This window comes from Physella acuta, unplaced genomic scaffold, assembly GCF_028476545.2.
Source record: "Physella acuta isolate Inbredline_101_S28 unplaced genomic scaffold, ASM2847654v3 ptg000607l, whole genome shotgun sequence".
In the NCBI taxonomy this organism is placed as follows: Eukaryota; Metazoa; Mollusca; class Gastropoda; family Physidae; genus Physella; species Physella acuta.
Window position 1 is genome coordinate 958,833 of NW_026732126.1, and position 13,488 is coordinate 972,320.

General features: G+C 35.0%; 1 protein-coding gene across 1 annotated transcript in view; it reads left to right on the forward strand.

The window, feature by feature from the left end:
* Nucleotides 1-13,488, forward strand: part of LOC131947800 (uncharacterized) — a 49,081-nt gene that overhangs the window by 11,748 nt on the left and 23,845 nt on the right. Inside the window, exons 13-14 of the mRNA XM_059309124.1 lie at nucleotides 4,593-4,772; nucleotides 10,710-10,812. Of these exons, the coding sequence (XP_059165107.1) occupies nucleotides 4,593-4,772; nucleotides 10,710-10,812 (283 nt within the window). The remainder of the gene's footprint in view (nucleotides 1-4,592; nucleotides 4,773-10,709; nucleotides 10,813-13,488) is intronic.

Here is a 13,488-nt window from a genome sequence, read left to right on the forward strand (position 1 = left end):
ATCCAGTAGTCAAAGGCTCTATGAGTTGACTATGTCATCCAGTAGTCAAAGGCTCTATGAGTTGACTATGTCATCCAGTAGTCAAAGGCTGATTGAGTTGACTATGTCATCCAGTAGTCAAAGGCTCTATGAGTTGACTATGTCATCCAGTAGTCAAAGGCTGATTGAGTTGACTATGTCATCCAGTAGTCAAAGGCTGATTGAGTTGACTATGTCATCCAGTAGTCAAAGGCTCTTTGAGTTGACTATGTCATCCAGTAGTCAAAGGCTGATTGAGTTGACTATGTCATCCAGTAGTCAAAGGCTCTATGAGTTGACTATGTCATCCAGTAGTCAAAGGCTGATTGAGTTGACTATGTCATCCAGTAGTCAAAGGCTCTATGAGTTGACTATGTCATCCAGTAGTCAAAGGCTCTATGAGTTGACTATGTCATCCAGTAGTCAAAGGCTGATTGAGTTGACTATGTCATCCAGTAGTCAAAGGCTCTATGAGTTGACTATGTCATCCAGTAGTCAAAGGCTCTATGAGTTGACTATGTCATCCAGTAGTCAAAGGCTCTATGAGTTGACTATGTCATCCAGTAGTCAAAGGCTCTATGAGTTGACTATGTCATCCAGTAGTCAAAGGCTCTTTGAGTTGACTATGTCATCCAGTAGTCAAAGGCTCTATGAGTTGACTATGTCATCCAGTAGTCAAAGGCTCTATGAGTTGACTATGTCATCCAGTGGTCAAAGGCTCTATGAGTTGACTATGTCATCCAGTAGTCAAAGGCTCTATGAGTTGACTATGTCATCCAGTAGTCAAAGGCTCTATGAGTTGACTATGTCATCCAGTAGTTTCTAGCAATTTAAATTCAAATTGCAGTCCTTTTATTTAAAAAAAAAACAACCATTTATTATGTGCAATGTGGACGATTTAATATCATCAGTCATCATTATGCTGATACATTTTTTATAGTATTTCACTGTACTCAGTTAATTTACAAAAAAAGGGTGTGAAAAGTAATATTATAAAAAAAGTTAAGGACAGAAACCTATTCATATGGAAAATCATGGTATTTGTTTTTACCGGAAATTTTTTTGGGGAGTGCAGCCTTGCCATAAAGACAAATATTGAATAACAAGGTTTTTACACAGTCTGGAAAATGTTTTAAATTAAGAGTAGAATATTTTTTTTATTTTTAAAATTGTCTGGTAATGTTGATGTTGGGTTAAAAAAAAATGAAAGAATCTGGAAATAGAAAATGATAAAAACTTTTCATTAATAAAAAAATTGTCACTTGTAAAATTCTTAGTATAGCCATTCTTTGCTCCCCACATTTTTCCCTTCACAACTTTGCACTAGATGTATTATCCCTTCTCATGATATATACCTCATATATTATGTCTAAGAGGTCTAGTGTTTATTTTATTCTACAGTTTACACTCACCTGTGTTGGCTCTAGATGATGGTATTTAAAAAAATGTAATACATCCTTCTACACAAGTATCATATATCTCTACAAAAAATCAGACACCCCTATTATAAAAAACTTAACAATCATATTTCAGAAAAAGTTTTATCAAATCATGCAACTTTGTAATTTTATTCATGTTGTCTGTTTATTCAAGGGAAACAATTCTATATTTTAGAAACTCTGGTAGTGCCTGAATTATGATTAATTTAAATTAATCACATTCCAGGCAATAATCTTTTCTGAATTTTGTCTGTAAATTAAATTTTTTGTGTAAAGAAGTATTTTGAAGTTATATATTCAACTATTGGATGTCCAACAGGACCCAAGCCCCTTAGTCCATATGCTTTCACAAAAGTCTACTTTTTTCTTGTTAGTGTGATAATCTCCCTTTTTATACATCAAAAACCAAGCTGCTTTAGTAATCTTCTAGAGCACGGGTTCCCAACCTGGGGGTCGCGACCCCCCTGGGGGTCGCGAAGGTCTTTCTGGGGGGTCGCCAACTGGTATACTAAACCTTAGTAATTTGAAACAAAACATAAATATTTAGAAGAATTTTTGAAATTCAGCTTCATTAACATCACTGGAAATGTAATAGAGAAGAAACAAAGTGCACTGTACAAAGTTGTTCTCAGTCACGAATCTATGAAATCTTCAAAACTAAAACGCCATTTGAGACGAGTCATTCGGAACACACCAAAAAATATATGGAGTTTTTTCGTCGGTAAGAAGCTAGTTGCAAACGCCAGAGACTTGATCAAACAGGAAGTTTTCACCAGCATTAGTGCAAGCATCAAATGAAGTCGCGATAAAAAATGCCAAGCAAAAAAAAAACAAAAAAACAAGTTAATAAAAAGTCTAGTGACAATTTAAGCGCAATTTCCTTATGTTATCCATCACAATTTTAAATCGAGATAAATCATATATTCAGCAAATAAATAATGCAACACAAGTAGTTTTAATCATTCAAAACAAATTAGAAAAATATTTATTAACAAGATTTTTAAAAATTTGCGGACGTGTAGGGGGTATTTAGTTGTCGCGCTCTCTATATTGCTATATAGTAATGTAGTGTATTATGTATAATGTAATTTTTAAAAAAAAATTGTGACCGAACGAAAGGATATTTTTGAAAACTTTCTTCGGCAATATTGTTCTAAATTATGGCAGGAATTGATTGGTAAATGTTTCAAGTCGCTAAATGGTCTGGTTGACGAGATATGGTCCGAAAACTGCATTTTTTCGAGTTTTTTTTTTTTTGCTTTTCCGGGAAATCCAGGAAGGAATTCCGGGAATTTTTAGCCCACAATCATCCTCGGAACTTGATTAACATATTTGCTTTTGAAACTAGTCCTCGATATTGCTTCGTTGAGGAGGAGATATGACTTAAAGCTGCGGTAAAGCTGCGGACACACATCCAGAAATGACGAATTAATAATCGCAATTCCAGTATGGAAATTGCGCTAAAAACAATAGGAGAAAATCTAATCAAACGCTTCATCTACGTAAATGTTAAATAACACATTTTTATTGAAATTAAGCTTTCACCATTGTTTGCTTTTCAAGTTAATAAATCAACAGACGTGAGTTCGTGTTCGCAGTTGCTGGTCTGTGTCTATATTCATGCGGATGATAGCAAAGAAGAGTTGCTCTTTTGTGAAGATAGCATGGAGAAAATAAATACCTTTTTTGAAACTGGATGATTAAAATGGGTTAGAACGGCTGTTGGGGTTTGTACGGATGGTGCGCAATCTATGTTTATCTCTAAATCGGGCTTTCAAAAAACAGAAAAGATTTAGCTACCTAACCACTGCCCTAACCAATCGACATCAAGAGTCCATTGCTAGTATAAGTCGTAAGAGCTCTAAATCGGGCTTTCAGAAAACAAAAGATTTACCTCCCTAACCACTGCCCTAACCAATCGACATCTAGAGTCCATTGCTAGTATAAGTCGTAAATTATATAAAGACTGCAGCCTTCAAAGAACTGAGCAAAAACATTAATATAGATCACGAGGTTCTGCTCTTCTACACTACAGTAAGCTGGCTGTCAAACGAAATGTTGTAAATTGTGTTTTTGAATTGAAATCGGAAATCTAATTGTTTTTGGAAGTGCAAAGGAAACAAGACTTTTTGGTATACTTAAAACGACATAGAGTGGTTGGATAGAGTATCATAACTAGCAGATGTGTTCGAACATCAAGATAAGCTTAACCTGAAGCTTCAGGGAAAATGAACGAATATTATAACTTTCCATGATAATCTCGGGGCATTTTTATCAAAGCTACAAAATCGGTAAAGAAAAAAAATCTTGGAAATATTGTAAATTTGAGAAACTCTGCGGTGTGGTAGATGAATCTGATTGTGAGATAATTAAAATTTTGAAAGAAGCTATTTCTGGGCATCTTGAATCTCTTGAAAACGAACTGCATCGCTATTTCCCTGAGCTGAAAAAAGAAAAATCTGCATTTACGCATTACCCATTCTCTTCTTCCCTTGATGTTGCCAGCATTACGGATGAATTACAAGATGAATTCTTTGATTTGCAGAATGATTCCGAGTAAGATGAAAAACTGCAGACACAATTTTGATGTAGTATTCACCATTCATACATACCCAAACGTAAAATTGATTGACTTTTCAAGAATATATTTTCAACAGTATTCTTCGATTAAAAACAAAATTAAGATAATTATAATGACATAGGTTGGCGTTAACAATTTTTTTTTTAAATTAAAAACTTAACCACGAAGGTTTAGTGAATAGTATTCAATTTTACTCATGCTATTAAAATAGTTATCAAGAGTAGTTCATATTGAAAGTCTACTAGAAAATCTTATTTTAGTGCTTATTAATTTCCATACTAATTTCGGCTTTTTAATTCTATGGGGGTCGCGGGTCACTTACTTTTTATAAAAGGGGGTCGCGACTCGAAAAAGGTTGGGAACCACTGTTCTAGAGCTCTCCATTTGAACTGCACATTTTTGGGATGCTCTATATTAATATCCTTGACATTTTCCCATTCCAAACTGAGGCCTCTTCATCTGCCTTTTTCAGATACCTCACAATTTAAATGATTTTTTAATTACTAGATTTATAAGAATGGGAATGATAGTTCTGGTTCTATATTGTTCTTCAGATCATGAAGAATGGAAGGCCATCCTATTGTGTAGATGGTGGTGATAGTTCTGATTCTAACTGGATGAGATTTATAAATTGTGCACGTTTTGAGGATGAGCAATGTGTCACAGCATACCAACATCAGGGTGAAATCTTCTACAGGGCTCACAGGGACATCCCAGCTGGCACAGAAATACTGGTGGGTACATCTGTCTTAGATAGAAAAGTTGACATCACTGAATACTGGTGGGTACATCTGTCTTAGATAGATAAGTTGACATCACTGAATACTGGTGGGTACATCTATCTTAGATAGATAAGTTGACATCACTGAATACTGGTGGGTACATCTGTCTTAGATAGATAAGTTGACATCACTGAATACTGGTGGGTACATCTGTCTTAGATAGATAAGTTGACATCACTGAATACTATGGGTACATCTGTCTTAGATAGAAAAGTTGACATCACTGAATACTGGTGGGTACATCTGTCTTAGATAAGTTGACATCACTGAAATACTGGTGGGTACATCTGTCTTAGATAGATAAGTTGACATCACTGAATACTATGGGTACATCTGTCTTATATAGAAAAGTTGACATCACTGAATACTGGTGGGTACATCTGTCTTAGATAGATAAGTTGACATCACTGAATACTGGTGGGTACATCTATCTTAGATAGATAAGTTGACATCACTGAATACTATGGGTACATCTGTCTTAGATAGAAAAGTTGACATCACTGAATACTGGTGGGTACATCTGTCTTAGAAAAGTTGACATCACTGAATACTGGTGGGTACATCTGTCTTAGATACAAAAGTTGACATCACTGAAATACTGGTGGGTACATCTGTCTTAGATAGATAAGTTGACATCACTGAATACTATGGGTACATCTGTCTTATATAGAAAAGTTGACATCACTGAATACTGGTGGGTACATCTGTCTTAGATAGATAAGTTGACATCACTGAATACTGGTGGGTACATCTATCTTAGATAGATAAGTTGACATCACTGAATACTATGGGTACATCTGTCTTAGATAGAAAAGTTGACATCACTGAATACTGGTGGGTACATCTGTCTTAGATATGTTGACATCACTGAAATACTGGTGGGTACATCTGTCTTAGATAGATAAGTTGACATCACTGAATACTATGGGTACATCTGTCTTATATAGAAAAGTTGACATCACTGAATACTGGTGGGTACATCTGTCTTAGATAGATAAGTTGACATCACTGAATACTGGTGGGTACATCTATCTTAGATAGATAAGTTGACATCACTGAATACTATGGGTACATCTGTCTTAGATAGAAAAGTTGACATCACTGAATACTGGTGGGTACATCTGTCTTAGATAAGTTGACATCACTGAAATACTGGTGGGTACATCTGTCTTAGATAGATAAGTTGACATCACTGAATACTATGGGTACATCTGTCTTATATAGAAAAGTTGACATCACTGAATACTGGTGGGTACATCTGTCTTAGATAGATAAGTTGACATCACTGAATACTGGTGGGTACATCTATCTTAGATAGATAAGTTGACATCACTGAATACTATGGGTACATCTGTCTTAGATAGAAAAGTTGACATCACTGAATACTGGTGGGTACATCTGTCTTAGATAAGTTGACATCACTGAAATACTGGTGGGTACATCTGTCTTAGATAGATAAGTTGACATCACTGAATACTATGGGTACATCTGTCTTATATAGAAAAGTTGACATCACTGAATACTGGTGGGTACATCTGTCTTAGATAGATAAGTTGACATCACTGAATACTGGTGGGTACATCTATCTTAGATAGATAAGTTGACATCACTGAATACTATGGGTACATCTGTCTTAGATAGAAAAGTTGACATCACTGAATACTGGTGGGTACATCTGTCTTAGAAAAGTTGACATCACTGAATACTGGTGGGTACATCTGTCTTAGATACAAAAGTTGACATCACTGAAATACTGGTGGGTACATGTCTCAGATAGATAAGTTGACATCACTGAATACTGGTGGGTACATCTGTCTTAGATAGATAAGTTGACATCACTGAATACTGGTGGGTACATCTGTCTTAGATAGAAAAGTTGACATCACTGAATACTGGTGGGTACATCTGTCTTAGATAAGTTGACATCACTGAATACTGGTGGGTACATCTGTCTTAGAAAAGTTGACATCACTGAATACTGGTGGGTACAACTGTCTTAGAAAAGTTGACATCACTGAATACTGGTGGGTACATCTGTCTTAGATAGAAAAGTTGACATCACTGAATACTGGTGGGTACATCTGTCTTAGATAGAAAAGTTGACATCACTGAATACTGGTGGGTACATCTGTCTTAGATAGATAAGTTGACATCACTGAATACTGGTGGGTACATCTATCTTAGATAGATAAGTTGACATCACTGAATACTATGGGTACATCTGTCTTAGATAGATAAGTTGACATCACTGAATACTATGGGTACATGTCTTAGATAGATAAGTTGACATCACTGAATACTGGTGGGTACATCTGTCTTAGATAGAAAAGTTGACATCACTGAATACTGGTGGGTACATCTGTCTTAGATAGATAAGTTGACATCACTGAATACTGGTGGGTACATCTGTCTTAGATAGATAAGTTGACATCACTGAATATTGGTGGGTAAATCTGTCTCAGATAGAAAAGTTGACATCACTGAATACTGGTGGGTATATCTGTCTTAGATAGAAAAGTTGACATCACTGAATACTGGTGGGTACATCTGTCTTAGATAGAAAAGTTGACATCACTGAATACTGGTGGGTACATCTGTCTTAGATAGATAAGTTGACATCACTGAATATTGGTGGGTAAATCTGTCTCAGATAGAAAAGTTGACATCACTGAATACTGGTGGGTACATCTGTCTTAGATAAGTTGACATCACTGAATACTGGTGGGTACATCTGTCTTAGAAAAGTTGACATCACTGAATACTGGTGGGTACAACTGTCTTAGAAAAGTTGACATCACTGAATACTGGTGGGTACATCTGTCTTAGATAGAAAAGTTGACATCACTGAATACTGGTGGGTACATCTGTCTTAGATAGAAAAGTTGACATCACTGAATACTGGTGGGTACATCTGTCTTAGATAGATAAGTTGACATCACTGAATACTGGTGGGTACATCTATCTTAGATAGGTAAGTTGACATCACTGAATACTATGGGTACATCTGTCTTAGATAGATAAGTTGACATCACTGAATACTATGGGTACATGTCTTAGATAGATAAGTTGACATCACTGAATACTGGTGGGTACATCTGTCTTAGATAGAAAAGTTGACATCACTGAATACTGGTGGGTACATCTGTCTTAGATAGATAAGTTGACATCACTGAATACTGGTGGGTACATCTGTCTTAGATAGATAAGTTGACATCACTGAATATTGGTGGGTAAATCTGTCTCAGATAGAAAAGTTGACATCACTGAATACTGGTGGGTATATCTGTAATAGATAGAAAAGTTGACATCACTGAATACTGGTGGGTACATCTGTCTTAGATAGAAAAGTTGACATCACTGAATACTGGTGGGTACATCTGTCTTAGATAGATAAGTTGACATCACTGAATACTGGTGGATACATCTATCTTAGATAGATAAGTTGACATCACTGAATACTATGGGTACATCTGTCTTAGATAGAAAAGTTGACATCACTGAATACTGGTGGGTACATCTGTCTTAGAAAAGTTGACATCACTGAATACTGGTGGGTACATCTGTCTTAGATAGATAAGTTGACATCACTGAATATTGGTGGGTTAATCTGTCTCAGATAGAAAAGTTGACATCACTGAATACTGGTGGGTACATCTGTCTTAGATAGAAAAGTTGACATCACTGAATACTGGTGGGTACATCTGTCTTAGAAAAGTTGACATCACTGAATACTGGTGGGTACAACTGCCTTAGAAAAGTTGACATCACTGAATACTGGTGGGTACATCTGTCTTAGATAGAAAAGTTGACATCACTGAATACTGGTGGGTACATCTGTCTTAGATAGAAAAGTTGACATCACTGAATACTGGTGGGTACATCTGTCTTAGATAGATAAGTTGACATCACTGAATACTGGTGGGTACATCTATCTTAGATAGATAAGTTGACATCACTGAATACTATGGGTACATCTGTCTTAGATAGATAAGTTGACATCACTGAATACTATGGGTACATGTCTTAGATAGATAAGTTGACATCACTGAATACTGGTGGGTACATCTGTCTTAGATAGAAAAGTTGACATCACTGAATACTGGTGGGTACATCTGTCTTAGATAGATAAGTTGACATCACTGAATACTGGTGGGTACATCTGTCTTAGATAGATAAGTTGACATCACTGAATATTGGTGGGTAAATCTGTCTCAGATAGAAAAGTTGACATCACTGAATACTGGTGGGTATATCTGTCTTAGATAGAAAAGTTGACATCACTGAATACTGGTGGCTACATCTGTCTTAGATAGAAAAGTTGACATCACTGAATACTGGTGGGTACATCTGTCTTAGATAGATAAGTTGACATCACTGAATACTGGTGGGTACATCTGTCTTAGATAAGTTGACATCACTGAATACTGGTGGGTACATCTATCTTAGATAGATAAGTTGACATCACTGAATACTGGTGGGTACATCTGTCTTAGATAGAAAAGTTGACATCACTGAATACTGGTGGGTACAACCGTTTTAGATAAATAAGTTGACATCACTGAAATAACTGCTCAAAAACTTGCATCATTAACAAATTAGATAATATTTGTAACAAAAAAGTTTTTGCTTTATTAAATTTATCCAAGATTACTCACATTAAAAAATTTACAGGTCTTTAGAATCTGAATAAACTACAACTTCAGTATTGAATTTCACTTAATTTTATCATAAAAATTTGCTCTTTTAGTTCTAAACCTTGTATGTTGAACAGTGAGTACAAAAATAAAATAATAAAAAGAGAAACACTATACAGAATTATAAATTATTTTGTTCATCTGCGACTTCTTATGTTTAGCTAAAGTAATATCAGTACAAAGATTTATTTAATTTGTGGTTGAACCTTAGAATTTTAAATAAATTTTAGCATTTCTTTCAATTTTAGATTTGTTATTTTGCTTCACATACAAATCTAAATTAAAATTGAGGTTTAAATATAAGTTTAGTACTTAAATTTCAGGATTTCCATTCCATTAACATGTTTATCAGTGTTTGGGTTAAGCGTTAACTTTCTAGTTACATTAAAGATAAGTTTTAATTATATGGTAAAAGTGTTCATTATATTTTTGTGCTGTGTTGTATTGTGTTATGTTATGTTGTTATGAACAAGAAGAGGGTGGGGAGGGTGGCTGCTCCATGTGCCAACTATGGGTTGGGTAGAAAAAATATTAAAGCTTACTTTGAGCTACATAACATCTATATATATAATTCTCTTCTTCGAGCCGTTAGAAAACAAGCTGCAAACGCTCTCCCTACCTCCCCACCCCTACATGGTTTTAGTGAGCTGTGTTCACTCTAAATGTTTACAAGCAGAGCCAACGATTTTAAACGTAGGGGGGGGGGGAGGAGGGGGGGAGGGAAGGAAGGGGGGGGGGTTATGGTCCTTAACGAGCTACTTATAGTGTTTTAAAGAAATATTTTCAGTGTCAGCGTTGGTACTGTCGAATTCACAAATTATGAATTATTGAAAATTAGAAACAACTAAATAGCGGCGTATGTTATGCCGCGGGCCGGCTCGTTACTGAATAATAGTAAGAGAAATTGCAACCATTTTTTTCAATGAAGCCTTGGTAGGCCTAGAACATAATGGTGTAAAGTTTGAAGAAGTTAATAGTTCACTCCAAGAGCCAGAAAGGATAGTTCTGGATTGGAAGTAGCTAGTACACTCCAACACCTGGGCAGTTGCAAGTGACAAACACCTGGGGAAATACAGGTGACACAAATGTGTGGGCAGAAGTAGCCAATACTCACCAAACACCTAGGCAGATATAGGTACATAGTATCATTTGACTGACTGTTGACTAGGATTCATCTGATTTATGACATTTTCAGGTGTATTATGGTGATAGTTACGCCAGAGAACTGGGCATTGAGGTAGATAGGGCTAACGCTGTTAGCAAGAACAGTTTGCTAAAGAATATGAGCAACAAGAATGGTAAATATATTTATTCATTTATTTCAACTTTTAGTATTGTCTGTGTCACTTAGTCTATATTTAATGTCTGTAAGTGAATACATAGTCATTCACTACCCACTATGATCTCACTATGCTCCTCCTCATTTTGCTCATCAAATTTCAATTGGTTTAGTTAAAGCAAGTAGTCTATTTGTTTCCCACAATATCCTCAAACATCAACTCCGCTTGAATATTGTTAACTTAAATACAGTTTTCCTTTTCTGTATAAGATCTTTTCCAGAAAAATGACTTTTTGATTAAAAACAATTGTATGTAAAAAATAATTTTTCCATGGCAGATAAAAAATTAAGTTGAAGTGATCTCCCTTAAACTTTCTCATATATTCTTATATAACAATAAGGGTTTGGATGGCACTTCAAGTGCAATGCAGCAATAGGAATATAGACATTTGTGACAACATTGCTTATTTTTGAGAAAACACAAAAAAAAAAAAACCCATAATTGCGCACCAAATGAATGCAAACAATGTGTGTACAATAGAGCGGAAATTAGTAATTTATAGGGGTCGGCGTGGTCGAGTCGGTAAAGCTCATGGTTGCTAAACCGAAAAGTCTCGAGTTCGAACCCTCGGGCAGATGAGGCTCGTTAGCTGGGGACAGCCACTCTTCTAGGAGAGACAACTCCAAAATTAAACAACTGCTGCCTTGTAGATTGTTCTTGGTTGGACAAAGGCTATGGAAGCAAATCCAAAAAGAAAAGCAGGCTGAAATCGGAGTCAATGGCCTCAATGGCGCATAACCAGTTGACACGTAACGCTTAATTGTGTTGGAGGCGTGGTCGAGTCGGCAAAAAGGTTGATAAATTCGAACAAAGTCTCGAGTTCAAACCCACTGGCAGATAAATCTCGATCCCCTTCAACAATAATAATTAAGAACGAAGAAGAAGAGTAATTTATAAAGGAAACATTCGTTAATTTTTAAAAAGTTAATTAAATATCTAATTAAGTCAAATATGCATTGTCACCAAGGCTTGACCAACATGAAAACTTTAAAAGAAATCGATTCTGTAGAAGTGGTCAAAATTTTGCTCGCAAGAAATGGGGATAAATAATTATCAAATTAAAAAAATAATTCCCCATCAGGTTACTGGAAAGTTCTTACTAGTTGTCAGAAATCCAATTACAGTTTTGTTCACCTAAATTTTACTCAAGACCAGTATTTTAGAAACCAAAAAGAGAAATAGGTTAAGTATATGAAATTTTTGTTATCCTAACTAAATCAGCATTCAAGTTATCGTGTTTACATACTTAGACAGATGGACAAGATTGCTAATTTTTTTCACTAAGTTTTTCTGACTTAGAGTGGTGTAAAAATTGTCAAAATCTCAATTTTGATTTTTTTACTTAATTATTGTTGATTACTATGAGGAAGTAAAGATTTGATATCTTTTATATTATTTCTGATAGCCAACTTTTGAATGGCAAATATTAATTTGTATTGAGACACTGATATTCTTCAATTGAGATATAAATAAATTTGTAAATAAATAATTGTATCCACTTTCCAGGACCCTTTAGCTACACACATTTCCTTAACCCTCTCCCCTTTAACCAAAATGTCTTATTGTGGTAATTGATATGCCTTAGTGACTCTAGAAAACACAGTTGTATCTTCTGGCTGAATGTTATCAGCACTTTTAAAAGAAAATATAATTTAAACGTTGTAGTTTTTAGAGTTCATTTTTTTAGGTTAAAAAACTAAATTGATAGAGCTATTAGGTTTAATAAGATGAACCCAACCATAAATAACAACTCAGAACTGGGTTAGGTTACTGGCATTTATTAGGTGAGGGGAAAAGCTTATACAGAAATTAATATCATAATGATATCCTAATCTATAAAAGCCCATGTGCGCACTTTTTCTCTCTCTCTGTCTGGTACATTTTTAGGCAATGTGATCAGTATGTTCACTAATATATGGAGAACTTAAATATACGGAATTGTGTTGAAAAAAATTTGTTGGATGTTTTAAATATATAAACTATATTTTATTTAAAGAACAAAAATAAAAAAAAGGCATATTCGAAAGTAAAAACGCAATTTTAATTATGCAACCGGAAAAGCATTTATTATTGTTAAAAGAACGCAAGAAAAAACCAATGACGTCACATGTTTAAACTAAAAAAAAGTACACAAAATTAAAAGAGTCTTCCAATTTTAGAATAAGAAGAAATTAACTATTTCATTCAAATTTGATTTTGATCTATAGATTTACTTAATAAGACGTATGCTACGAAATGTATACAATTTTCTTGGCCTAAAGTAATACAAATTATTTTAAAAACATTGAACAGCCGGGTTTTTAATGGAATCATTTAAGTCTCTTAATCAGTGTGTGCATTTAATATGGTGTTGTGTTGACTAATAATGTATATAATTTGGTTTTTCTAATAGGTATATTAGCATATATTATTTTAAATGCATTGGATTTTTAGCTATTTAGTTATTTCTCTGCTTTGAAACTAATTTCATTGGACTTGTAGTAAAGATGGGACGGAGTGGTCTAGCGGTAGATCTCGAGTTCGAATCCGGGTTCAAGTCAGTAGACCGTCCCTGAGTCCACCCAACTCTGATGGGTACCTAACTCACGTTAGGGAAAGTAAAGGTGGCTGGGCATAGTGCTGACCACACTATCT